The sequence below is a fragment of the Condylura cristata genome, unplaced genomic scaffold (assembly GCF_000260355.1).
Source record: "Condylura cristata isolate star-nosed mole 26May11 unplaced genomic scaffold, ConCri1.0 scaffold00004, whole genome shotgun sequence".
Lineage (NCBI taxonomy): Eukaryota > Metazoa > Chordata > Mammalia > Eulipotyphla > Talpidae > Condylura > Condylura cristata.
Genome location: NW_004567105.1, coordinates 2,600,628 through 2,626,568, shown reverse-complemented (window position 1 = coordinate 2,626,568; position 25,941 = coordinate 2,600,628). Strand labels below are relative to the sequence as shown.

The window sequence follows — 25,941 nt, the reverse complement described above, 5'->3', positions numbered from 1 at the left end:
GTTGGAATAGAGAACAAACCTCGTTAGACACCGCCTGGCCAGCGCCCAGGAATTTTCAGGTCGCTGCGGCAAAGCCCTCTCCACACTCACGCACGGGGGAAACTACAAATCCCATAAGTGCCCGCGGCTTCCCAGCCCCAGCGGGAGGAGGGGCTTCAGGAGGGGGGGAGAAACAGGCTTTTCCGCTTTCCTGCAGCGTGATTGGTCCATGGCTCTGGAAGGCAGCCAATGAGCGCGCCCGGGGAAGGCAGCGAGGCCAATATGGCTTCCTGCACCTGGTGACGGTTGAAGAGACAGTGTTAGGTCTCATGGAGAAGCCCCGGGGCGTTGAGGTGAGAGTGAGAGGACTTGCCCACGATTGGGAGAGGGAATTGCGAGAGAGCCTCGTTCGGGGGACGCTTCTTAGGCTTTTTAGCGACACCTGGAGGATGGAGGGGGGAAGGATGGGTAAACTGAGGGGCTGAGTGGAGCCCCTTTAGCTCCCACACTGGGGGCCGACGTCGGGCCGGTAGTTTGGGGAGGTATAGCCTTCCTGGCCGGGGGTGAGGGCCCTGGCTCAGCCGATTGCGAGCTCGTGGGTCTTTGTCCTCCCTGGCTCGTGCTCGTGAGGCGCCGTGAGGCCTGTTACATGCCGGTGGCCGGGGCGGGAGGCGGAAACTTGGTAGCACCTCAGTGTCTGGGGGTTCACGAGCGTTAGCCCTCAGTGGGCACGGAGCACCAAGGCACAGACAGGCCCGCTGAGGGGTCACGCAGCCGCGAGGTGAAGGAGGCACCCCGTAAGTCTGACAGGCCCCAGAGCCCCACCCGTGCGGCTTCTCTGCCCCTGCAGTCTGACCCAGCCACCCTTTAGTCGCTCGGCTTCTTGGGCACCTGAAAGCTGAATTCCCTTGTCTTCCTCGCATACTTGCGCGTTTGGTGGTCACTATAAAGCTAAAAAGCTCAAAAGCCCTGCGGGAGACGGAGGACAGAGCTGTCCCTAACAGCTGGAAACCCAAGGAGGCTCTGGGGTCTCCATCTTAATCCTTGACAAAGAGAGCTTGCTTTCGTCTGTGCCATAGACAGAGAGCCCGGCCGCTTAAATGTCTTGCAAAATTCACCGCTAGTAAATGTGGGCTCAGGCCGGGGGAAATCTGGCTCCGCGGTGCTTTTAACCAGGAATCACTACCAACACTTACTGAGCACTTAGCATGTAGAAGTCGCTGTTCTGGGTGCCTTACCTGCACTGATCCCTCCTTCTCCCCTAAAGCCTGCAAAAGAGGTGATTTAGCTTCATCTACAGATGTGGAAACTGAGGCCTGGAGAGGGGGACTTGCATGCTGACAGCTACTAACCAGTACGGGTGATATCTGAGTTCTGGCCTAGAGCCAAACTGCTTACGTTTTCTAGTACATGCCAGCGAGATTCATATTTAATGTCTCACATCTGACATACTGTGCCCCCCCAAATTTTTCTCATAGATGAGAATACTGAGGCCCAGATAGGTGAAATGAGTTGCCCTAGAATCCAGAGCTAGTGAGAGTAGAGCTGGCTCCAGAGCATGGCTGATACCACTTTGCTGTAGCTGTCCATGTTATCTGCCTCCAAGACCTCCTTAGAGCAGTCTGGGTCCCACATGAACAATTCTCTTGACTTGCCTTTGAGTTGAGATGGTGTTCATGTATAGAGGCTGAAAAGAGAACAAGTTTCTTTTTTAAACAAGATTTATGCATACAGAACTGGAGTACAGGCTGTGGGGGTGAGAGAATTCACCAGTGACAGAGTGGGGGGCAGAACAGGCAGAATGACTGAAATATACTGGTGAGGGGAGCAGCTGGGAGACAGGAGAGGATTGCTGCACCATGTGGGTCACCTCCCTGGCTGGGAATTGAACTTGTGCTGTGGTGACTGTGGCTAGCTTTCTGGTGCTGCCCTTTAACATATTGTGCCACCAGGGAGGGCCTGGAGAGCAAATTTCTAACATACAGCTTGCTATAAAGTCCTCCAGGAGACAAGTCATGTAGCGTCTTTTTATGTGATAGTATTCTACTTGAATTATGACAAAGTATCATCCATCCTCTAAAGGAGCTTGGTGAACTCCTGATACATGTTTTTTTGTATTATTAACTGCTCTGTTGAGTTGTGGTTAAGAACTGTATGAACCAGGGTAGTGATTCTCATGTTTGCAAAAGGGTTCCTTTAGTCTGTTTGCAACTCTGCCAGGATGTCGACCCGACCAACGACCGGAAAGGGAGCTCAGAGCAGATTTGTCTCTCTCCCCACACACTAAGCCAGCCGTGAGTCCTTCAGCCTGGTTTGTGTCGTCTTTCCACTAGGAGACTCCGTCTTCAGAACCAATGGAGGAAGAAGAGGAGGAGGATGCACTGGAGCTCTTTGGTGGCTACGAAAGTTTCCGGAGCTATAACAGCAGTGCGGGCAGTGAGAGCAGCTCTTACCTCGAGGAGTCAAGCGAAGCAGAAAATGAGGATCGGGAAGCAGGAGAGCTGCCCACCTCCCCGCTGCACTTGCTCAGCCCTGGAACCCCCCGCTCCCTGGATGGCAGTGGTTCGGAGCCAGGTGCCTTCCGGTGTCCCCTGAAGATGGGGAGGGTCTAGGAGGCGCCGGAGGGAGCAGGGATATAGGCCTGTGGGCAGAGCTCTTCTGGTATTTAAGGGCTGTTTGATACCTGAAGACCTTGGAGGGGACAGGCACCCTAGTAGCCCCAGGGGTCACTGCCTCTGTCACAGTCTGACTTTAGTCTGATTAATTTATCCTTTCATACAGCTGCTTACTCAGCACAGCTTAGATGCCCCTCACTGACGTGGTGCTACTTTCACCTCTGTGCGAGTCCGGCTGCATTTCAAAGCCTGGATGCTGAGATGATGGGACTCGAGTGTTACTCTCAAGGAAGGGACAAGAAATAGCCAGTGGGTCGAAGTGAGGGAGAGGAAATTCAGAATAAAGGGATTTCTAGCTAAAAGGATTAGGGTGGGTGGGCAGATTGGAATCCCACCTGTCACTGGAAGCCAAGGGCTCAGGGAGGTTCCGCCGGCTGGCGGCCGGCCGCTAGGCCTCTGGCCCGGGGGTTGCCTGTGAGTGGACTGTCTGTGGTCCTAAGCACCTGGGAGAGGGGCCTGGCATTGTCATCCTGTCCCATCTTCCTCTCTCCCCTTTTATCTTCCATCTTTTTTCCAGTGACTCTCATGGGTAGAATCTTAGAAGTAGAAGGCCCCATCAGAGACCACCTACTCCAGGCTTCTAACCTGCCCGCACGTTCGACTCAACCTGGGGTATTTTTAACAAACTACACATGCTGGTGTCCCACAGACAATTAGAGTCTTAGGCTTGGGCATCTGAAAGGCTACTCAAGAAATTCTAGTGTGAAGTCAAGATGGGAACCCTGATTTAGTGTGGTCTCTTTATAGATGAGTTGAGCGAGTAATAGAAGTTACTGACTTGGGCATTCCTTATATTCTTTGCCAACGTCCCAACCTCTTGTTTCTCCAGTCCTCGAGGGTTTTCCGTAGCCTCGCTGTTCACACCGAGAGCCATGGGGATGCTGAGTCTCTTACCTTGGGTGCACTCGGGTGTACACACCAGACTCCCTCTGCCTATTCTAGTTCTGTCCTCCTTAGTGGGGCTCACTTGTTAATGCCATGTCCCAGGTTTTGAAGGGTCCATCATTGGTTTGATGTGGGGGATGTGATCGTATCAGGGAGTCATATGCTAAGTTAAGTTCTCTTCCCAGCTGTCTGTGAAATGTGTGGTATCGTGGGTACAAGGGAGGCCTTCTTTTCCAAGACCAAGAGGTTCTGCAGCGTCTCCTGTTCCAGGAGCTACTCTTCCAACTCCAAGAAAGCCAGTATCCTGGCTAGGTTACAGGTGAGAGGCAGTCACTTGGAAGACCCTTCCTGGGGCCCAGGGTACTTGGGAAGAACCTTGCTTATGGTCAGCAGAGGTTGCAGATTTCCTGGTATTTTTCTATGTTCTCAAACTTTAGATGGGAGCACTCCTTAAACTGCAGATGTGTGGAGCTACCCTCCACTCCATCTCTCTCCCCTCACAGTGATACTATGTTCAGCAAGTTTTTTGTTTGTAAGATTTTACTTATGTATGTAAGACCTGGGGCGTAGGCCTAAGGTACAGGGGTGGGGGTGAGGGAATGAGAAGATTCGCCAGAGACAGAACAGGGGAGCAAAACTGGTGGATCTACTGAAATACACTGCTGGGCCCTCCCTGGTGATGCACCTTAAAGCAGAGCACTGTGAAGCAGGCTGTAGCCACTGAAACACTAGTCTGAACTCCAGCCGGGGGGCTGACCCACATGATGTGGCAGGCCTCTGCTGTCTTGCCCGCTGCTCCCCTCAGCAGTGGATTTCAGTTTTCTCGTTCTGCTCCCTCCTCTGTCTCTGGTGAATCCTCTCAGCCCCTGCATCTCTGGCCTGGACTCCAGTGCTTATATGAATGAATAAATAAATCTTAAAAAAAAAAATACACCTCTGAGGGGAGCAGCAGGGAGACAGTAGAGTTCTGCTGCACCAGGTGGGTCATTCCCTGGCCGGACATCGAACTCCTACTGCACTGGCTAGAGCTGGCTTGATAGTGTGGTGTCCTTAACTCCTACACCACCGGGGAGGCCCCACATTGTGTTGTTCAAAATAAGGACAAGCGTGCCCAGTCCGGAGAGTGGGAAGTGCCGTGCTCGAGAGAGCTCCAGGAAAGCGGCAGAGCCGCAGCTGCACCCCAACGGCAGCCCTGGCCTCCTGTGGCTTTGCGCTAGCCCAGCTACCATATACTTTTTTTTTAAGTATTTATTTATTATGCATGCAAGAGCTGGGGCACAGGCCAGAGGTGTGGGGGGTGAGAGGATTCCCCAGAGACAGAGTAGGGAGCAGAACAGGCAGACTGACTGAAACACACGGCTGAGGGGAACAGTGGGTGGGCCAGGAGCGGTCTGCTGCGCCCTGTGGGTCAGCTCCCTGGCCGGGGATGGAACTTGTGCTGCAGTAGCTGTGGACAGCTTCACAGTGCTGCGCTTTAAATTATTGCACCACCAGGGAGGTCTCTGCTTCTCAAACTTGACTGCTTGCTGGGATCACTTAGAAAGTTTTAAAACTATTGATGTTTGGGTCCTGCTCCAAAGATGCTGAATGATGGGGGGAAAGAGTAGAAAACCTGAGGGAGGCATCGCAAGGTTGGAACCTGGCCCAGGCAAGGAGGTGGGAGCAGAAGGAACTAGCATGACCATTAACCCAGCATGGAGACTGGCTGCTGTAGGGAGTATCAGAAGCCCAGACCTGAGGGTAAAGATACAGAGATTGGGCCATTGTGAGATTCCACAGTTATCCAAAATCAGCAGCAAACAGGTCACTCCACAAAGGAGTGGGCCCCTCCCACAGAGAAAAGGTCTGTCAGTCAGTCTCTGCAGTGGCTCCGAGCAGGAGCAGCCGTCCCCTGCCCGCCTGCACCTCTGCAGGTGCTCCACTCTCCCTCTGCAGGGCAGCAGCCGCCTGCCTGCCCGTTACCTGTGCCATGCCGGACTTCTCTGCCCTGATATCCCTCAGCGGAGGCCGCTCTCTTAAGGCCACTGGTCTGCAACCGTGGAGGCCTCTCTCAGTAAACCTGTCCCTTTGGGGCAGCTTTTCCTGCCCGCTGGTGCCTGTGCAAGAATCCTTTACTCCCGTCCTTTTCCCTAACAAACCGGCTCTTGAAATATAACTGAGTCTGTCTCATGGAGAAACTCTCCGCGTGCTACTGAAAGGGGCGCTCTGGGGAAACCTTTCCCAGAGTGAATCCGAGGACCCCAGACTCCAAAAAAGACATCAGTCGCTGGCAGGTGGCCTTAGGAGGATGGCCTCTGCTGAGGGAGGTCAGTGCAGAAAAGTTCTAGCAGGTGCAGGTCACAGGCAGGCAGGCGGGCAGGCAGCTGCTGCCCTGCAGAGGGAGAGAGTGCATAGGAAGAAGCACCTGCGTAAGCACAGGCGGGCAGGGGACAGCTGCTCCTGCTCTGCTCCTGCTCCGAGCCACTGCAGAGACTGACTGACAGACCTTTTCTCTGTGGGAGGGGCCCACTCCTTTGTGGAGTGACCTGTTTGCTGCTGATTTTGGATAACTGTGGAATCTCACAATGGCCCAATCTCTGTATCTTTACCCTCAGGTCTGTGCTTCTGATACTCCCTACAGCAGCCCGATACAGGAGTCTTTGCCTGAGCCAGGTTCCAACCTTGTGATGCTTCCCTCAGGTTTTCTACACTTTTCCTCCGTTTTCCTCCGTCACTGAGTATGGCCTGGACGGAGTGGCCTCCAAGAGCTTCCCAAGTGATTATAAAGCTTGCGAACCACAGCTCTGGTGGTCACTGAACGGGATGCGGGATCAGCTCAGTGCTTCCTACACTACCTCTTGCTTTTGTGAGACAATGACTGTTGTTTCCCTCATTTTGTGGATTTTAGTTAGGGCACAGAAGAATCCCTCTCCTCAGAGAGCTAACAACATTATTGTTACAATCGCAGCTTGAGGTTAGGTGCTAAAGACTGACAGTCTAATCCAATGAGCCCTAAAACATGGCTTTTAAAAAATCCTACTTAAAGAATCAAAAAAATTTTAGCAACTTAAAGGTACACAAAAATCAAAGATCTTGGATTTGACTCCAGATCTTCTATCCGGGACTTAAATAAACATTTCTGACCCATTAATGCAGTTCTAGATCTTTCTGATTAATGCTTAAGACCAGATCAGTATTTGTGTGAGAACTCCTTTGAGTACCTAATAGAAAGCCCAGCTCCCGGCTCTCCCTGAGGGCACAACCAGTTAAAGCTCTGCACCTCAGGAGCCACTGCAACTCCATTCACTCCCCCACCAGGGAGCTAACCCACGTGGTGGCCTCTCCAGACCCGCCCGCCCGCTGCTCCCCTCAGCAGTATGTTTCAGTCAGTCCGCCTGTTCTGCTCACCACTGTGTCTCTGGTGAATCCTCTCACCCACCACACCTCTGGCCTGTACCCCAGTTCTGTAAGCATAAATAAATAAATCTTTACAAAAAAAAAAAGAAAGCCATGGTCCCTTTCCCCAAAACATTCATGTATTACAAATGTCGTTTCTGGCTCAGTTCTGAAGCCACTTCTCTTGATAAATCTGTAGGAGCAGGACCACAGGCAGGAGGTGGCTGAAAATTGAAGCTGCTTGGGAGAAGTTCCTGGAGGAGGCCTAAAACAATAGAACGGGTGTACCTCCTATCCCACAGCTCAGAAGGCTGCCCCCACACCTCCCCAATGGAACTGAAGCCAGAGCCCTGGGCCAGGCTCTAGGGTCACCCTCTTTCCTGCTTCCTCCCCTCAGTTTAGCATTGTTATTGTCATCATCTTGATTTACAAGTGAAACAAGCCTCAAAGAGGTTAATTGCACCCACAGCAAGATTTAAATTTAGGTGGTGCAAGGCCCTCCCCGGTGCAGGGGTTGGATCGCTGTGAAGCTAAGCCAAACCGTAGCTGAGCCAAGCTGTGGTTGCTTCAGCATGAGTTCAGTCCTCACCCCGGAGTGTCTACGAGGTGCAGCAGATCTCTTCTGTCTCCCTACTGCTCCCCTCAGCAGTGTACTTCGACAATCTGCCTATTCTGCTCCCCACTCGGTCTCTGGGGAATCCTCTCACTGCCCCTGCATCTCTGGCCTGTACCCTAGTTCTGTATGCATAAATAAATAAGTCTTTTCAAAAATAAACTTAGATGGTCCAAATTCCTAGGCAGCCTTTGGGCTACATATGTCTTCCCCTCCTCCCTCCAGGGGAAACCACCAACCAAGAAAGCCAAAGTCCTGCACAAGGCGGCCTGGTCTGCCAAAATCGGAGCCTTTCTCCACTCCCAGGGGACAGGACAGCTAGCCGACGGGACCCCAACAGGGCAGGACGGTAAGACAGCCTGGGGCTTGTGGGCGTGGGGGCGGGGGTCCCTAGGAGGCGGAGTGGAGAGGTGGCCCGGCCCGCCGGAGCGCTTCTTCCTCACCTGGTAGGTATTGTCGGAATTAACCCTAGAAAATTTCTTCAATCAACCTTAATTTTGCCTTGGAGCCTACGCTTGATAATAGAAAAACCAAGAACTCTCCTTGGCGGCTTAAAACCTTGAGGCATCCGATTCTCGGGGGGCAGTGGGGAGAGGAACTGCCGTCTTCTGAGTTTGTACAGCTGCAAAGCCAAGTAAACTAGGCGCGAGGCTGCCGCTCCGCGGGTCTGAGTCCGGCGGCTCCGCGCTCCTTCGCCCGAGGGTCGAGGGCGGGCCTGTGCGCCTCCCACCTTTAGATCGCGCTGGGCCAATGGGACGCCGGGGGCGGGCTGAGGAGTTTCGCTCAAGGGTCTCTGAATCTCCTTTTCTTTTCGGGAAGAAAGGTCAGGCATGTCTGTCTGAATGTTTACTCCCGAGGATCTGGCCGGCTTTAGATAAGGTCTTCCCCCATGGCCACTGGCGGGGCAGGTACGGGGCTGCCAGGGAGAGGTCTCCGCGTGGACCGGGGGCTGAGGACACCGGCGGGGTGGGGACCGACCTGGGGTGCCCGCTCCAGGTTTCTAGCCGCCACTGGGGCCGGCCTGAGCTCTCGCCTTCCTGCCCCGCAGCGCTGGTCTTGGGTTTCGACTGGGGCAAGTTCCTGAAGGACCACAGTTACAAGGCGGCGCCTGTCAGCTGTTTCAAACACGTGAGTGCCCTGGGCGGAGCGCGGGAGGCAAACGCTCACAGCCCCCAACCCCTTGCCTCACCAGCCTCTGGACTCTGGCGCGGGGGAGACAGCTGGGGCGAGGCCTGGGCACCAGCCTACCTTCGCCACTGTCCGGCCTCTCTCCTCAGCTGAAAAGAAGAGAAGTCTCCCCGCAAACACGCCCCGCGGCTTCCAGCGCTGCACTCCCGCGGTGGTCGCTTCGCTTTTTTCCCAGGATGGAACTTTGTGCTAGTTGTTGTTGAAGAGCCAGCTCTGGGGGCCTTCTGTCCCCTCTTTCCCACTCCTGTTTTTTCCCCATTGAAAGCTTGGTGCTTCCGAGCCGCCCTTTGGTTTCCAGGGAGGCAGATGCCCATAACTCCCCGAGCCCCCTTCTGCAAAAGGCTCCCAGCCCCCCTGTCCCTGAGAAAGGCTGGGAAGGCGGGCGGGGTGGAGCCTGAGCAGCTTATCCTCCACGCCCTTCAACAGACCTGGGGAGATCCTAGGGGCCACTGACTGGCCAGAATAAACCCACGTCCTAACCTCCCCTTTCTGAACAGCTGCGGAACTCTGGGGAGGGCCCTGAACTAGGAAAGTTGGCACTTCCTTACTCCTCTCTGAATTGCTAATGAGGCCACACGGTCCCTAGTGGGGTCCTCTGGCCCTGAGCCCTACCTGGGCTCATTCTCACTGCAGGGAGCCCATCCTGCCTAACCTAAGGAAGGCCTCCAGAGGCTCTGTGAGAGCCTGCCCCTGTGTGCAGGCTGAGAGGCCATTGCCCGGCACTGTGATACACCCCATCATTGTGGCCAGGAAGATGGCATGGGATATACCCCACTGGCTTAAGGAGGTTATATTTGTGCCAGGAACTGTGCCTGACACATGGGAGTCTAGAAAGTGATAGGTGTCACACCTGTGGCACATGTTGGCACGGGCGTGACAGGCCGTCCGGCTCCCCTCTTCAGCCACGTGGGGCAGGTCTAGCTCCTCCTCATGCCTGACTTCCTGCACACAGTGAGCAATGTGACAAGTTGAGGTGTAGAGGAGTTCGCCGTGACTAGGCCAAGGCACTCTTCCCTGCTAGCCCAGGCAGCTCAGCGCCCCCTCAAATGCCCTCTTCCCCACACAGGTCCCACTGTATGACCAGTGGGAGGACGTGATGAAGGGGATGAAGGTGGAGGTGCTCAACAGCGACGCTGTGCTCCCCAGCCGCGTGTACTGGATCGCGTCTGTCATCCAGGCAGCAGGTGGGTGGCCTCCAGGGCCTGCAGAAGGACCTCTCTAGATGGGTAGGCAGAAAATGGCAGAAATTGACTTCGTAAAACAAAGAACCCCGCCCACTGGAGTTTCTCCCTCCTTTCTGGTGATTCTCTTTCCTTGCCTACCTTAGATTCGGCAACCATAGAGCCTGGCGAGTTTTATTTCTGCATACAGAGCTGGGGTACAGGCCAGTGTTGCAGGAGGTGAGAGCATTCACCAGAGACAGAGTAGGAACAGAACAGGCAGATGGACTGAGATACAATGCTGAGGAGAGAGCAGAGCAGTCCGTTCGTCCCCTGCCCCCTCACTGGTCCCCTTTTCCTCCAGGCTATCGGGTACTGCTCCGGTATGAAGGTTTTGAAAATGATGCTAGTCACGACTTCTGGTGCAACCTGGGAACCGTGGACGTTCACCCCATTGGCTGGTGTGCCATCAACAGCAAAATCCTGGTGCCCCCTCGGAGTGAGTTGATAACAGCCCCTACCCTGAATGCTTTAGGGCCCTTGGTAGAAAGGGGTGTCCCCTGTCTTAGTTTAGGCCAGAACAGAACCCATTTGTCCCCTGCTTCCTGTCCGCCCCTGCCCCGGAGTCCCCCTGGCAGATCCAAGTTGCGGAGTCTGATTTCTAAGGGGCCCACGGCTGACCAGATAGGCAGAAGGAAGTTCCTGGGCTCTTCCACTGACCTCTAGGCTGCTCTGGTTGGTGCCCCCTGCTGGTGGGAGTGTCCGTGAGTAACCAGGGTCTGCTGGTGTCTCCGCAGCCATCCATGCCAAGTTCACCGACTGGAAGGGCTACCTCATGAAACGGCTGGTGGGCTCCAGGACGCTTCCTGTGGACTTCCACATCAAGGTCTGGCCGCGCCCTTCAGGTGTCCCAACAGCTGTCTTCCTGCAGACCACTGCAGTGCTTTTCCTAGTACTCGGGCGTGACGGTCTTGCAGCTCCATGTCAGTCCTGTTGTTTGTCGTCCACTTGCTCGTCTGGCACCTCCCCTTTGCTAGAGCAGTCTTTCAAGCGCATTCAGTTGACTTTACTAAATACTTTTGAAAAAGATTTATTTATGCATATAAGAACTGGGGAGTAGCCGGAGTTGCAAGGGGTGACAGGATCCATCAGAGACAGTGGGGAGCAGAAATGTGGATCTGCTGAAATCCAATACTGAGGTGGCCATTGGGGAGACAGGAGAGGTCTGCTGTGCCCTGTGGGTCTCTCCCTGGCCAGGATGGAACTCGGTCTGCACGGGCTGCGGAGGGCTTCATAGTGCTAAGACTTAACCCCTTGTGCCACCAGGGAGGGCCCGTGTTTACTAAATACTTACATACCAGGCATGGTGGGAACTCAGAGGCCAGATCCTGTCATCTCGGCCTTTCCTTTCTGGCAGAAGAAATGAAGTCAGACACTGGAATCAAGGTCAGATAGCCGAGTTCTGAACCAGAGATGTGCCTCATTTGTGTGGCATTTAATTTTAACTAAATTTAATTTTAACTAAAAAATATATATGTTCAGTTCAACTTAAAAAATTCACGCACATGGTAAAGATCCTGAGGGTTGGAAGGGTGTACAGGAGGACTGCTGTCCCCTCTTGTGCAGACCCCTCCTGAGTGAGTACAGCAGTGAGGGGCCACAGAGCAGGTGCTGCCGTGGCCCACGGTCGAACTGGTCTGTGGCCTCGGGAGGGCAGACTGAGAGAGCCTTCCCCAAGAAACTGGCGTTCGACTTGCTTTCCGATACCCACTGGATGGGTAGGGTGTGGGCAGCAAAGAGGAGGAGGATGGCAGAGCAGGCACTGGGCGCTCTGCCGACACTGGGTGCCAGTGAAACGGTCACGCACACTGCGGGCCTTGGCCAAGAGAGCTGAGCGGGTGCGAGCCCTCGGGCAGCCTTCTCTGGCTTCCCCCCAGCGTAGAAATGGTGTTTCCCTCACTCAGACAAATGGGCTACTCACTTGCTACTGTCCCTAGGTGGGTCATTCAGTGTCTTTCCGTGGCTGTAAGCGCCCCTCAGCACGAGTGACCCATGAGCCGGTCAGGTGCATGGGCTCCTTCCCCTGTGTCTGTTGAGTCGGGACGGGCTCAGCGCTGGCTCTGTGCCTGGGTCTGTACTTAGAGCCGGGCTGTAAGTGACTTCTGCTGTCCGGAACTCAAGTCCACAGTGCCACTGTACGCAGACATGGCGATGACAGGGCCTTGCACGTGGGCTGCACTACAGACGCCAAGGAAAGGAACGTGTCAGCAAAGGCTCGGTGGGGAGACAGCCTCGGCCCCACCCTCGCCCTCCCGAATGGGTCAGGCAGTCCCCATTGGGGCGTATTTCAGCCTGAAGGGTCAGCAGTGGCGGTCATCAGCAGTAACTGGCTGCTTTGTGACCGCTGAGAAGCGCCCTCTCCTGGTGGGGCTCGCAGCGGCAGGGCCCAGTTCCCACGGTGCCTAGACCCCACTGACTGCCCTGAGCCGCCTCTGCCGCCCCACAAAGCTCACCTCCAGGCCCAGGCCCTAGGCAGGCCGCTGTGAAGTCGCAGCAAGGATGCTCTCCCTCCCCCGTCCAGTGGGGCTTGTGGGCAGCTAGGCCACTTCTGGTCAGCTCACGGGGCGCAGGCTTTGCTGCTGAGTGCTGTGAGAGCCGTTGCCGCAGCGCGGTGGCGCCTGCTGCGTGCGCCATCCACAGGGGCAGTGGGCAGGCAGTGTGGGGGGCGCCTGTGGGCTTCGCGCAGGGCCCCGGGACAGCACCGGCTGGGCCTGGGACCCAGCTGAAGGCCGATCTGGCACTGATGAGTCTGTCCATCGGCGAGCCTGCCCCACTGGGCACATTTCCTTAGTCTGCAATGGCCTGTGACCCCGTCACAGCGGCCGGCGCCCTGGCACGTGTCAGGAGCTGTGTGTCTTCTCTCAGCGTTGTCCCAGGACACTGGGGCCACCTCTGCCCCCAGCTGCCTTCCTGTTCGGGGCGAATCCGCCCACCCTCCCTGGCCTCTGGTTGCTTTCGAAAGACCATGCAGGAAGCGGGGTGGGAGGGTCCCCGTGAGCACAGCAGCCGTGTTCTGATGTCATTGCAGATGGTCGAGAGCATGAAGTACCCCTTCCGGCAGGGCATGCGCCTGGAGGTGGTGGACAAGTCCCAGGTGTCGCGGACCCGCATGGCCGTGGTGGACACTGTGATCGGGGGTCGCCTGCGGCTCCTCTACGAGGATGGTGACAGTGACGATGACTTCTGGTGCCACATGTGGAGCCCGCTCATCCATCCAGTGGGCTGGTCACGCCGTGTTGGCCACGGCATCAAGCTGTCGGGTTAGCAGAGCCCCAGTCAGTGTGTACAAGGCCCTTCTGCCCTCTTCTGCCCTGGGCCTGGGCAGGGACCCAGCTCTACCCACCCGTGTGTGTGTTGGCGATGACCATCTCCACCCTGTGGACGGCCAGTCTGAGGTCCAGAGAGCTTGGGTACACCCAGGTCAATAGCTCGTACATAAATGGTAAATCCGCTTGTACCTGGAAACCACAGGCCCCACACTGCGTGGGTGACTATGGGTCTCGGGGCCTGATGCTTTGTCTTCTCGGCGGGGTGAGGGTTCTGAGGCACAGACTAGGTCATATGCAGGGCGGCGGCCGCATTGCTGGGGGAGCCATGGTGATGACCCCTCAGCTGCTGCAGCCCCCTTCCTCTCCCGCCTCCCCACAGAGAGGCGCGGTGACATGGCCCACCACCCCACCTTCCGGAAGATCTACTGTGATGCTGTCCCTTACCTGTTCAGGAAGGTGAGGCACAGCCCTGGGCACTCCTCAGTGCCACGACCTTCCCCTCCTACTTCCCCTTCACCGGAATGAGCCCAGAGTCGCCCAGCTGCTCTATTCCTTTAAGGTACGAGCTGTCTACACAGAAGGTGGTTGGTTTGAAGAGGGGATGAAGCTGGAGGCCATTGACCCTCTGAATTTGGGCAACATCTGTGTGGCGACCATCTGCAAGGTGAGCCAGGACTGTCCACCAGCACTGGGCTCCTCTGCCGCTTCCTCAGACCCACCACGCCTGGGCGAGCCACCTGGTCACGTGCTTCCTGGGCTCCTCACCTGAGCCTGTGCTGCCAGGTGTGGGCCCAGCGGGCCCCTCCCCAGGACCTCCCCACTGTCTGAGTGCCGGCTGGCTGACTGCGCACGCCTCTGGCCCCCGGGGGTGCCGGCTTGTTACCCAGCACATCTTCGTGTGTCCCCCCAAGAACGCAGCAGCAGGCGCCATCCCCGTGGTGCGCGTCTGCTGCCTGCTGGAGATAACCCTCTCCCAGGCCTGTCAGGATGTGGGACCGCCCTACCGCGGAGGACCCCGAGGGGTCTCCTGCCGCCCTCTGGGAGGTTCTGAGACTGTTTCTCCCTCTACCCGGCCCACCTATCGCCGACTAGGTTCTCCTGGACGGCTACCTGATGATCTGCGTGGACGGGGGCCCCTCCACAGACGGCTCAGACTGGTTCTGTTACCACGCCTCATCCCATGCCATCTTCCCAGCCACCTTCTGCCAAAAGAATGACATTGAACTCACACCTCCCAAGGGTGAGACTGGCTTTGCAGTTGGGAGGGGAAGGATGAGCCCCCAGCCCAGCCAGACCCCAGGTGCCACCTGCGGAGCCCTCATCCATCCAGTGGGCTGTGTGCCGTCACAGCGGCCGGCGCCCTGGCACGTGTCAGGAGCTGTGTGTCTTCTCTCAGCGTTGTCCCAGGACACTGGGGCCAGGGTCGACCCTGGCAGCACGGGAGGGCACCTCTGCCCCCAGCTGCCTTCCTGTTCGGGGCGAATCCGCCCACCCTCCCTGGCCTCTGGCTGCTTTCGAAAGACCATGCAGGAAGCGGGGTGGGAGGGTCCCCGTGAGCACAGCAGCCGTGTTCTGATGCCATCGCTGACCTCCAGGGCCCCACTGGCCCTTGCTCTGGGTCGACCTGCCCCGCAACTGCTGAGTCGTGGAGAGAGCAGTGCTCTCACTTGGCCTTAGCAAGCGTGACTTCTGCCGCCGGGTTAGGTCCTGGCGCATCTTGGGGAGGCAGGAAAGGCAGCTGGGGGGCGTGGCAGGCGGTGCCCAGCCACACTGGCTGCCCCTTGGGCTGTGTGCGCCTTCTTGACCCCTCGTGCCCCCCTCCCACACCCACCCTGCGCCTCCAGGGTACGAGACGCACACGTTCACCTGGGAGGCCTATTTGGAGAAGACCAAGGCAAAGGCTGCCCCGTCGAGACTCTTTAACATGGTGAGGAGGCCCAGGAAGGGCAAGGGGCCTGGCGGTGCTGCCCCGACCTTTCCTCCAGAGGGCTCGGGCAGGGGTCCAAGCACACGAGGGCACCTGCCCACCAGGGCAGCGGGGGCAGGGCGCCGGCCGGTCGGCCACTGACCTCTCCCCTAGGACTGCCCCAACCATGGCTTCAAGGTGGGCATGAAGCTGGAGGCCGTGGACCTGATGGAGCCGCGCCTCATCTGCGTGGCCACGGTGAGGCGGGTGGTGCACCGGCTCCTCAGTATCCACTTCGACGGCTGGGACAGCGAGTACGACCAGTGGGTGGACTGCGAGTCCCCGGACATCTACCCCGTCGGCTGGTGCGAGCTCACCGGCTACCAGCTCCAGCCGCCCGTGGCCACAGGTCTGGGCTCTCAGGCCCCGGGGGCTGTTGGCTCCCCTTCTCTTTCCTGCCCTGCTCCCTCCTCCTGTCCCCACCCCTCGCTCTTGGCGAGCTGGAGGAGCCTCCTGGCCGCCGGCCCCGCCTGACCGCGCTGTCCCCTCTGGCCTGCAGAGCTCCTTCCTTGATCTTGCCCACTCTGTCATGCTCGTGCCCTTGTGCCCCAGGTAAAGCACCTAGGGCCCTCCGAGCGCCCTGTGCTGGGTGGGAAAAAGGGTCTGGGGTCCATCCCCCTGCCACCCCTGTTCTCGCAGCCCCACCGTGGCTTTCTTTCTGGGGTGTTCCGCGGGAAAGGGAGCTAGTGAGGCGGGCAGGGGGCGCGGACGTCCCTGCGCACTGTCCTCTCAGGACCCTTGCCGTCTCTGTCTGTGGTCCAACAACAGAGCCCGCCACGCCGCTGAAGGCCAAAGAGGCCACGAAGAAAAAGAAGAAGCAGTTTGGCAAGAAAAGTAAGTGGTGCCCTGAAGTGAGCGTGGCTGGTGCCGGCCGGCTGTGTCCGCGAGCCCGGCGGGGCATCGCCACTAACTCCGCGCCCTCGTGGTCTTGCCCGTCTGACGGCCATGTCCTCTAGCCCCACCTGCCCAGCACCCTTAGCGCCCAGAGTCCCGGCAGCAGTGAGGATGCCCAGGCGAGGAGACAGCTTGTATTTGAGCAAGGGGGGCCCGGCTCTGCTGTGCCTGGCAGCTCGCCTGGCCGCCTGAGCGACCAGCTGAGTGCTCGCCAGGAGAGGAGGGCTGGCGCTGCCCCCAGGCTGTCCTCCCCTGGTGCCCCAGCTTGGGTGGCCATTTCCACTGTCAAAAGAGCCTGCGCCCCGTTTGGGCCCATTTCTCAGGACTGCGGGCCAGAGGGGACACTGTCCCCCAGAGCCACACCCCGGCCAGGCGGTAGCGCCACACAGAGATGTCTCACAGGGGAACTAGGGAATGAGGAGCGGGACGTGGCCTTGGGGCTGGATCAGGTGTGGGGACCCTGTGTGTTTATAAACAGTAAGGCTGGGAAGGTGAAGAAAGTACAGGTTGGAAAAGAGACACTGAGCTGTGAAGGGTGGTAGTCACCCCTGGTGGGGGGGGCTCGCTGAGCGTCCAGGCCACAGCCCTCAGGTAAAACGCGAGTTCAGCCCTCTGCTCCCCAAGTTGGCAATGTCCCCTCTGCCCGAACTCTGGATGAGACCCACGGGTATATTCATATGTTGGGTTGAATCTTTTTATTCAAAGGGAAAAGAATCCCGCCGACCAAGTCAAGGCCCCTCAGACAAGGCGCTAAGAAGCCCCTGCTGGAGGACGACCCACAGGCTGCAGAGAAGATCTCGGAGCCTGAAGACAGTAAGCCTGGGGGCTGGGGGCGGGTTCCGGTGCTCAGAGGCGGCCTCTTTCCTTCCCCACCTGGGCACAGAAGAGTAGAGTCAAGTGGGAAAGGGATTCTCAATACCCAGCAGCCCTAGGCCCACAGGCCGAGGTCACCCCCAGCCCCCGCTCTGCAGGGAGCCAGCTGTCCAGCCAGGCTCTGGCTCCTCCGGCCCAGGGGCCCAGGCCCCTTCTACTGCTGCCCCACCACCTCCTGAGGGCCCCAGCCTGCAGGAAGCCGTGTCCCTTCCCCAGATCCTGAGCCCCCTGCCCTCCCCTCCAGTCATCGCCGTGCGCGTGAAGGAAGAGCATCTCGACTTAACCTCACCCGCCAAGGCCCCGAGTCCAGAGCTGCCTGTCCCCCTTGAGAGCATCAAACAGGAGACAGACAACTGAGTTTCCCAGCATGGTGCCTCCCAGGAGCCAGCCAGGGCTCCTCTCTTGCCATCCCCTGTACTTTGGACACTGAGCTGTTTTGTATAAACCTGCCTGGTGCTGTGAGGGCCAGGCACTGGGGAGCTGCGGGGGTCTCCTTTCACCCACCCTGTTGCCTGTGCCCTGCTTGGGGAAGCCCCAAGGCTGGCGCCACCTGAGGCCCCAAACTCCTGTGTGAGTCTTGCCCTCTCCAGCAAGAGCTCCCACACCTCCTCCTCACAGAACTTTCCAGCCACACCCACCCTACCTCTCCCTTGACAGAGGAAGGGACTGCCCCCCGGTCACACTGCAAGACAGGACAGTGGGTGCAGCGTGTGTCTGTGCACCCAAGCAATCCTAAATAAAGGCCTGGAGCAGCCCTCTGAGGGGAGACTCCTTGGGACAGCCGGTGGTGCAAGGGTGCATCCTCAGCCTGGAAACTGAGGAAGTGCAGTGGCCTCTTGCAGTGGCTTGGGGACCTGTTCTTCCTGTTGACTCCAGTACTCACTTCCACTTCCTAGAGGCAACAGGCAATGAGTGGTGTCTGCTTCCGGGTAGGGAGGCTTGTAGGGGCCTTGCAAGGAAAAGACCACACCGGCCCCATGCACTGGGGGCAAGACAGGGAAGGGCTGGGGCAGCGAGTGTGGTGTGAACGCGGCCCACATGAGAGGCCCCATCAGGAGGGACGCAGCCGCTCTGGGCCAGCTGGGCTGGGGCCTGTTCTCCCTCTGTTGCATAGCCCGGTAGGGCCCCGGCCCTGTTGGCTCCTCTACCCGCCTGCGCCACACCTGCTGGCACAACCCCCAGGCTCCCGCCTTCAGAGTGGGGGCCCAGAGGCAGGCAGAGCCCGCTCCGTGCCCACAAGCTTTGTCCTCATTCTCCCTGTAAGGACTGGCTGCTGCCCCAGCAGCTCTCACCGGCTCCTCAGATGTGCTGCTCGGCTTCAGGACAGCCAAGTGGGGAAACTGCGGAGTTGGGAGACCAGAGCGGGACCCCACCCTGGCTGTGGGGCAGTGGGCGCCGCCAGCAACACCCTCCTGCCCAGAGTGGGTGGCCCCAGGTCAGGTAGGTGGTGGGTAGCAGCCACCAGCAAGTCAGGTGCCAGCAGGACTGACTTACGGACACAGGCCGGGTCCAGGCAGACGACGGCCACTGCCCCGCAGGACGGGAGGCCTGGGCCCAGCCCTGAGGGGAGGAGTTTGTAGGTGCAGCCTGCAAGGCCATTACCTAGATTGGAACCACTTGCACCGGAACGCGAGCGAAACCCCACCCTGCTCGCCCAGGAGTCTTGGCACCTGCTCCCCGCGATCGTACCTTCACGGGGATTCTGGCGTCCCACCTGTGGGCCAGTGTCCGCTTGGCCTTCCTGGTGGCCCAGCCTGGGCAGGCGCCAAAGGCAGCAGCTGCAGCCTTCACCTTCTGGCCACGGGCGCTGGGTGGGGTGGCACAGGTGGCCCCCGCCTCCAGGTTCAGCCCAGTGAGCCACCTGAAGAGGACAGAGGTGCCAGGAAGCTGCTGAACCTCCCCGAGAGGGTGGAGGCCCTGGGAACCTGGGGCAGCGGGGTCATGGACCTTCCCGAGTCGTGGGGCCAGGCAAGTCTCTGAGAGAGCCTCTGCCGGCCAGACAGCCTGCAAGCTGGCCGCCTCCGCTGGGTTGACGGACTCTGACGCCATCGTCCCTCCAGGTGAGGAACGCGCACAGATGGGTCACGGGGCCTGGGGTAGACCGCCGTGCGGCCGATCTGAGCCCAGTGGGCCTCTCCGGGCTCTTGCTTTCTTGGGCTGCACATGGAGTGTTCGCATGTGCTCATTAGCAACCCTCTCCACGCGGGAAGGGGAGCTGGCTCTGGCTGGACCCGCCTCCTGACGCACACGATGGGGCTGGGGGCCACGCAGGGCGCCCACCTGTGCAGCGGGAGCAGCTGGCAGTCACAGCGGAAGGGGTTGCCGCCGAGGTCAATGAGCTGCAGCTGGCCCAGGCCGGACAGGGCGGGCAGGGTCTTCAGCTGGTTCCTCTGCAGGTGTAGGCTGTGCAGCCTGGGCCCCAGCCCCGAGAAGGCCCCGGCAGAGATCTGCAAGGAGGCACAGACCCTAGTGTGAGCGCCCGTGGGCCCACCCTGGCCGGGGAGGGGGCCCCATGCTCCTCAGAAGGGGAGTGGGGAGCCCAAGATGGTGCAGGCAGGAAGGGGGTGCCCTATGGGAATTCAGCTTGGGGACACCCAAACCCTTGCCTCTTGCAGGTCACCCAACCAACATGGTTTTTGCTAGACCTAAACCCCCAGTGCGTACTGGCACAGCTGCTGGGTAAGCCCTGCCCTCGGAGGTGGCTCATCCTGGCAGGCCTGTGTGTGGCAGTGGACTCCACGGGGCCACACCTGTGCCCGAGCTCCCTGGGGGCCGGCGTGGGGCTGGCTCTACTCGGGGTCCCATGTCCTGCCCCGCGCCTGGCGCTGTAGGGCTGGCAGTGCATGCTGGGTGGACACGGGCTGTGTGGGGCCTGGTGCTGTTTCCCCTCAGCCCCCGCCCTGTGCCCACCTGCTCTAGGTCACTGCTGTTCAGGAAGAGCTGCTGCAGTGAGTGGCCCACCGGCCGGAAGGCCCCGTCCCGCAGGGCCTTCAGCGGGTTCCCTGCAAGCCGCAGCTCCGAGAGGGCAGGCAGCCCCTCCAAGGCCCTGGTGGGCACCTCCCGCAGCTGGTTCCTGTCAAGGTGCAGCTTCTCCAGCTCCAGCACGGGGTCCAGTGCCCCGGGCGACACATGGACGATGCGGTTCCCGCTCAGGTAGAGCCAGCGCAGGGCCCGCCCCCCCGCCAGGTCCCCAGGAGCCAAGCGCCCCACAGAGTTGTCCTGCAGGTGCAGGGAGAAGAGGCTGGGCAGTGCGTGCAGGGCGGCCCCTGGCACCCGTGCGAAGAGGTTGCGCTCTAGGTACAGGTAGCCAAGCCGGGGGGCCCCTTCCAGGGCAGCGGTGCTGAGGCTCGAGAGCTGGTTGTCAGAGAGGTAGAGGTAGATGAGGCTGCCCAGCCCGGCCAGGGCGCCGGCCTCCAGCTCCCGGATGCTGCAGTGCTGCAGGTGCAGCGACACCAGGCGGCCCAGGCCCGGGAAGGCGGCCGGGGGCAGCGAGGCGAAGTGGTTCTGCCTCAGGTCCAGGAGCTGTGTGTCATTGGGGAAGCCACGGGGCACAGCCTGCAGCCCCCGGCGCTCACAACTGCTGTGGCGGGTGGCCGCTGCGCACAGACAGGCGCGGGGGCAGGGCCAGGCCGCCCCCTCCTCGTCCTGGGGTGTGCTGGGCGGGGCACGGGGCCGGGCGGCAGCCAGCTCCTCTTCCTCCCCCTCCTCGACCCCATCTCCTGGGCAGCGCAGGTCTGAGGGCCTCAGGGTGTCCAGGGCCTCACCTCGCAGGCGCCTTGGGCCCTGGCAGGTGCCGTCCGAGCGCACTCGGGCCCGCACCAGCCACTGGAGCAGTGGGCGGGCTTGACAGCCACACCACAAGGGGTTGCCCTGCAGCCGCAGGCTCCCCAGCCGCCCTGGGCCCTGCAGCGGAGGCAGGGTGTCCAGCTGGTTGGCCCGGAGGTCGAGGGTGTGCAGGCGTGGGCAGTGGGCGAAGGCCCTGGGGCCCAGGGCCTGCAGTGCTCCATGGTCCAGCCTCAGCTCCCGCAGGGTGGGCAGCACCAGCTCATCTTCCTCGCCCACGTAGGTCAGTGGGTTGTGGCCCAGCTCCAGGCGGGCCAAGCCCCGTGCCTGGGACAAGGCCGCTCCCGGCAGAGCCTGCAGCTCATTGTGGTGGAGGCTGAGGCGGCGCAGGGCGGGCAGCCCGGCCAGGGCCTCGGGGGCCAGCACGCTGAGTGCATTGTGGGACAGCTGCAGCCAGCGCGTGCGCACCAGCCCCTGGAAGACCATGGCAGGCAGGTAGACCAGGGCATTGTGGGCCAGATTCAGCGTGACCAGCGCACCCAGAGCCTCGAAGGCTCCTGGCCGCAGCTCCTCCAGCAAGTTGCCCTCTAGCTCCAGTCGCCGCAGTGAGCCCAGCCCGCCCAGCGCCTCTTGGGGCAGGGCCCTCAGGCGGTTGGAGGCCAGGTTGAGGAGGAGCAGGCGGCCCAGGCCTCGGAAGGCGCCCTCGGCCACCAGCTCCAGCCCGCAGTGCCGCAGGTCCAGGTGTGTCAGGTGAGGCAGGTCCTGGAAGGCAGCTGGAGGAATGGCCTTCAGCATGTTGCCCTGGAGGTCCAGCCTCTGGGTCAGCTGCCGGGGGAGGGGGAGAAGAGGGGCACAGGGCCTGTGTCCCTACCCAGCCCCCTGTACCCCTCAGTCCTGGTGTTGCACCTTGAACAATGCTTCAGCTTTCCTCCTCGCATGCTCCCTGACACTTCCTCCGGGAAGTCCTCCTGCCAGCTGCCTGGGCACCCCCACTCAGGCAGCCGCCCCGGGGCAAAAACCACATCTTATGCAGGTTTAACTGCCGTTCTCTGTCCAGAGTCTGTGATTAGTTTAGTTTCTGGGCACAGCTCACCCACTTGTCCCACCCGCACAGGACAGTAAGTAGAACGTGACACCATAGGGGGTTCCCTTGCAGCCACAGGCCCCCCCCCCAGCCATCCTGAGCCCTGCAGTATAGCAGGGCAGTGATTTGCCTGGGTTTCCCCCAGCTCCTGCCCTCACCCCTGCCCTGCTGACCTCAGGGATGGCATCTGGCACCTCCGTGAGGTTGTGGTGCTGGCAGGCGACCCGTCCCCGGGAGTTGTCACAGAGGCAGGCCTGTGGGCAGCGCTGGGTGACCACACGCCAGGCCGGACCCAGTGGCAGCAGCAGAAACAGCAGCACCGAGATGGTGGGGCTCACGGGCCTGGGAAAGGGAGCCCTTGGTTTGCAGGGGCCCCCACAACCCACTTAGTGAGCCCCAGCCACAGTGCAGCCCCAGAAGACCCCCCCGAGCCTCAGGGAAATTGTCCTTATCTTGAACCTCCGGGCCCCTGACTCACTGGGGACTGCGGCTCAGAGGCCCCCTGGGGAGTCCCTCTCACTGTCTGACCAGTGAGGCCTTGCTGATTTCTGGATTGTCCTGTTGCTGTGGTGAGGACCCCAGGTTGGGGGAGCTGGGCCCGTGCAGGTGGGAGGAGAGTGGGAGCCAGGCCTCAGGAAGTGCCAGCCCGAGGCCAAGTCCTCAGCCCCCCGACCCCATCCAGAGCACAGCCTGGCGGAGGGGAGGACCAGGCGCGCCCTGCTGGACCAAGGCACTGCAGGTCCCAGGGCCACAGCACCCCACATGCCCCTGCGGTCTGCGCTGGGTCAGGTGCTGAGGTGGGCTTGTGCCAGCTTCCAGTGAGGCCTGTGCACCTCCCCACCTGCCCTCTCACCCCCACCTGTCTGCCCATCGCCCCCCACCGGCTTCCCCAACTGGCTGCCTTCTCCTCGGCCTCAGGCATTGCCCATGCTGCTCAGGGCCCTCCTGCGTCTGACCAGCCACTGAAGGGAACCATCTGACACCCACGTACCCCCCCCCGCCTCAGTGGCAAATCTGGCTTCTCCCCACCTTGGCGCAGACCCCCCCAGCCTCAGAGGCCTACCTGCACCCTGGGGGCCCTGCCGACAGTTGGAGGGCAGAGCTCCGCTGCTATCAGGCCCACTCCCATGCTCACCCGAGCAGCCCTGCAAGGCCCACGGCCCCCAAGCCGCCCCCACCTCTGCGCTTTGGGTCGCCCGTCTGTGCTGTAGTCCTCTTTGGCCCGGCCTTGGTGCAGGGGGTCGCCTCCAAGCCCCGGGCGAGATGGGGTTCAGTGGGGGCAGGCAGGGGCCTCCCGGGACAGGTCTCGGACAAGCCTGCCAGACCAGCCCGCGGGAGCAGCCGTAGCTCTCTGCCTTCCTCGGAAGCCACCTCAGAGAGCTCGGAGAACCTCAGGCCCCAGCAGAGTCCCAGCAGGCCCCAGCCTCGGAGGCCCATCTGTGGTCGTGTGGAGCCCCCCAGCACCCTCAGAGCACAAAGACTCACCGCTGCATGCTGCTCGCGCACGGTCTGGCCAGCAGGCACCCCGGCAAGGCCAGCCCCGCCCTGGCTGGGCACTAGCAGAGCGCCCTCCGCCCACAGGCTGGCAGCCACTGCACGACTGAATGGGGAGCATTGTGGGCAGCCCAGCCGGAGGCTGAGGCGAGGGAGGGGTGGGCAGGGTGGGGGTGGTGGCTGGAGTTACAGGGCCTCAGCCCAGCTGGGCCAGACGGGGTCTCTGGGCTGCCCGGCTGGGGGCCCAGCTGGCTGTCCTCACTGGGCCTCAGTGTCCTGCTCTGAAAGACATTCTCGTATGGAGTGCTGCTGCCCTGGAGGGCAGGGTGGGCACTGGCGCGGGTCTAGGTGCCCAGGAAGCCTGCTCAGGCCGCGCATCCTCAGCTCCCGTCGTGCCCAGGTTCTTCCGCGCTGGCGCCACATTGTCACCGAAAGTATCTGCACAGTCCTGTTGCTCCGACTCCTGCTGGCTGAACAGTTGGGGGAACAAAATGCTCACGTCGCGGGCATGTGCGCTGGGGTGGGGAGTGACGCGCCTGGGGTAGCCTGTGGTTTGTCACATTCTCTGGTCTGTCAGATCCACGTTTCTGACAAACTTGCATCTCTCCCGATTCCGTTGGACTTTTTCGATGCTGGCATCTGGCTTTTCTGGATTCATCCCTGGCGCGTTTTCCGATTTGCTCATGTGCACGGCCACCCCGTCGCTTTCGTCACCATCCAGCACCCCCCTCTGGAGCAGCGCCTCCAGAGGCCGCGGGCAGGCGCCAGGGCCAGGGCACGTGGTCTTTTGTCATTGGGCACTGCCAGTTCAAGGTGCTGACCTACCTTTGTGTGGGGGCGGCCCTCCACCCCTGGCCCCTCACTGGGCTCCCCACAAGTGGTGGCGAGGCTGGGGGGCAGCTGGCCTCAGCGTGTGACTCTGTGACTTTTGAAACTGGGTATCCATAGACGCAGAATCGTTTTTACGCAGGGGTTAGTGTGTCAGCACTATCAAGCCGTTGCCAGCCGCCCCCTCATGGGGGTGCACGTTCAGTGGACACCCCCACCCAGCTTCTCCACTCCCCGTCAGCGTTGCCCCTGCACTGAGGCAGAGTGGTGACTTCATAGGGCGAGCGGATTCACGTGCTCCGCAGGTGGTTTATTGCCAGCTTGCTCCCTTGCTGGCCAGCCTACCCGGTGGCCGACGGGCACGAACGGGTCTCTGGCCCCCTCTCCTCTGCCACTGCCTTTCAACCCTTGATACAGGCGGAGCTCCTTAGTGCTTTTTAACGATTTTATTTACCGATACAAGAACTGGGGTGTAAGCCAGAGGTGGGGGTATGTGTGTGTGAGAGGTCTCCCCAGAGACACAGTGGGGAGCAGAACAGGTGGATCCACTGAATCTCACTGCTGAGGAGAGGAGCAGGTGGGACGGGAGAGGGCTGCTGCGCCCTGTGGGTCACTCCCTGGCCGGGGATCGGACTCAGGGAGTGGCGATGGTGCTGAGCCTTAACCCTAGGCCAGCAGGGAGGCCCCAGGGTTTTAAAATAAGGCTCTTGGGGGGTGGGCTCAATCACTCCTGGGGTTGGCGGCCCTGGGGTAGCGTAGCCGTTTCCCTGGCCCCGTGTCCTGCCTCTGCCACTAGCTCCCCCACCAAGTGCTGCCCACTAGTGTATCACGGTGCCCAAGCCGTGTCTGGTAACCCCAGTGTGCGGGGGCCCCTTGGTAGCACTCCAGCGTCCCTGCAGGTGCGGAGCCTGGACTGACTTCACGCCATCCCGACCTGAAGGCTGACTGGGAGCCCCCGCCCGTGTCTGGTGGGGATTTCTGGCTCAGCCCAGAGCCAGGGCCCCACTCTGGCGGGACTGGTCTGCAGCGTCCTCCCCGCACGGGGCCCAGGTTGTCCAGGCCAAAGCATCTTATCTCCAAGAGTCTAAATTAGAACCAGTCTGTATTTGGGCCCGGACAGTACTGGGGTGCCTGGAATGCAGATGGTGAGCAACCCTTGGCTGGGCCTTCTCAGTGTGTGGCCAACTCAGCAGGCCCCTCCCTGCACCTGGAGCTGCTCTGCGCAGAGCTGGGCTCCCGGGCCCAAAGGCGCCCTGCGGGCAGTCCCAGGAGCAAGGCCTGCTAGCCTCTTGAGCTTCAAAGAGGTCGGTGGTTCTGTTTGGTTCAAACTGAGGCTTGCATACCACCAGGAGGGAATGAGGCCCTCCTCAGTGACTGCAGGGAAGGAACCACCAGGCCAGAGGTTCTTGCAGAGGCCCAAACTTAGCCCAAGCCACAGTTTCTCCATCTGTGAGGGTATCACCTGTGAGAAGCCCCATTTGAACTTGTGCCTGATCTGGCCCCTAGGCTCACTGTGCTGGGCCGAGGAATGGTCTCCTGACCCCAACGGACTACCCCCCAAAGGCAGCCACTGCACCCCCAGAGCTCAGAGCAGAGCCTCATCGGGTGGGGGCTGGTCAGTCAGCCCCCACCTGCTTCCTACCACGTCACCTCAGGGAGGAGGGCCACCTGGCTGAGAAAAACGTTGCCTGAGTTATCCTATAGCCAGTGTGGGAACACTGGCCCAAGAGAGCTTGGGGAGGCCTCTGCGCTTCCATGGTGAACAGGCTCCCGAGAGGGCTGCTGTGAGTGGCAGTGGGCGGTCTGCTGGGCTTC

General features: G+C 60.3%; 2 protein-coding genes across 4 annotated transcripts; one reads left to right on the top strand and one right to left on the bottom strand.

Moving 5' to 3' along the window:
• Positions 1 to 215: 215 nt before the first annotated feature.
• On the top strand, positions 216 to 17,695 carry L3MBTL2 (l(3)mbt-like 2 (Drosophila)). 2 transcript variants are annotated; one of them, XM_012720405.1, is made up of 17 exons: positions 216 to 332; positions 2,313 to 2,553; positions 3,725 to 3,858; positions 7,753 to 7,876; positions 8,576 to 8,655; positions 9,782 to 9,899; positions 10,240 to 10,374; positions 10,673 to 10,761; positions 12,964 to 13,195; positions 13,584 to 13,660; positions 13,764 to 13,868; positions 14,297 to 14,444; positions 15,049 to 15,131; positions 15,285 to 15,519; positions 15,939 to 16,004; positions 16,770 to 16,877; positions 17,154 to 17,362. In XM_012720405.1, exons 1-17 carry the CDS (start codon positions 309 to 311, stop codon positions 17,264 to 17,266), a joined length of 2,112 nt encoding a protein of 703 aa, XP_012575859.1. In that variant the 5' UTR covers positions 216 to 308; the 3' UTR covers positions 17,267 to 17,362. The 2 variants fall into 2 exon arrangements, with proteins under 2 accessions (XP_012575859.1, XP_004675693.1); XM_004675636.2 differs by having other exon boundaries at positions 217 to 332; positions 17,182 to 17,695.
• Positions 16,854 to 23,418, bottom strand: CHADL (chondroadherin-like). Of its 2 annotated transcripts, none has more exons than XM_012720403.1 (6): positions 23,290 to 23,418; positions 21,978 to 22,161; positions 19,848 to 21,545; positions 19,218 to 19,384; positions 18,627 to 18,798; positions 16,854 to 16,937 (listed from the first exon to the last, which is right to left on the bottom strand). In XM_012720403.1, the coding sequence occupies exons 1-6, from the start codon at positions 23,295 to 23,297 to the stop codon at positions 16,911 to 16,913; spliced, it is 2,256 nt and encodes a 751-aa protein (XP_012575857.1). In that variant the 5' UTR covers positions 23,298 to 23,418; the 3' UTR covers positions 16,854 to 16,910. The 2 variants fall into 2 exon arrangements, with proteins under 2 accessions (XP_012575857.1, XP_012575858.1); XM_012720404.1 differs by having other exon boundaries at positions 21,978 to 22,146.
• Between the last annotated feature and the right edge of the window lie 2,523 nt (positions 23,419 to 25,941).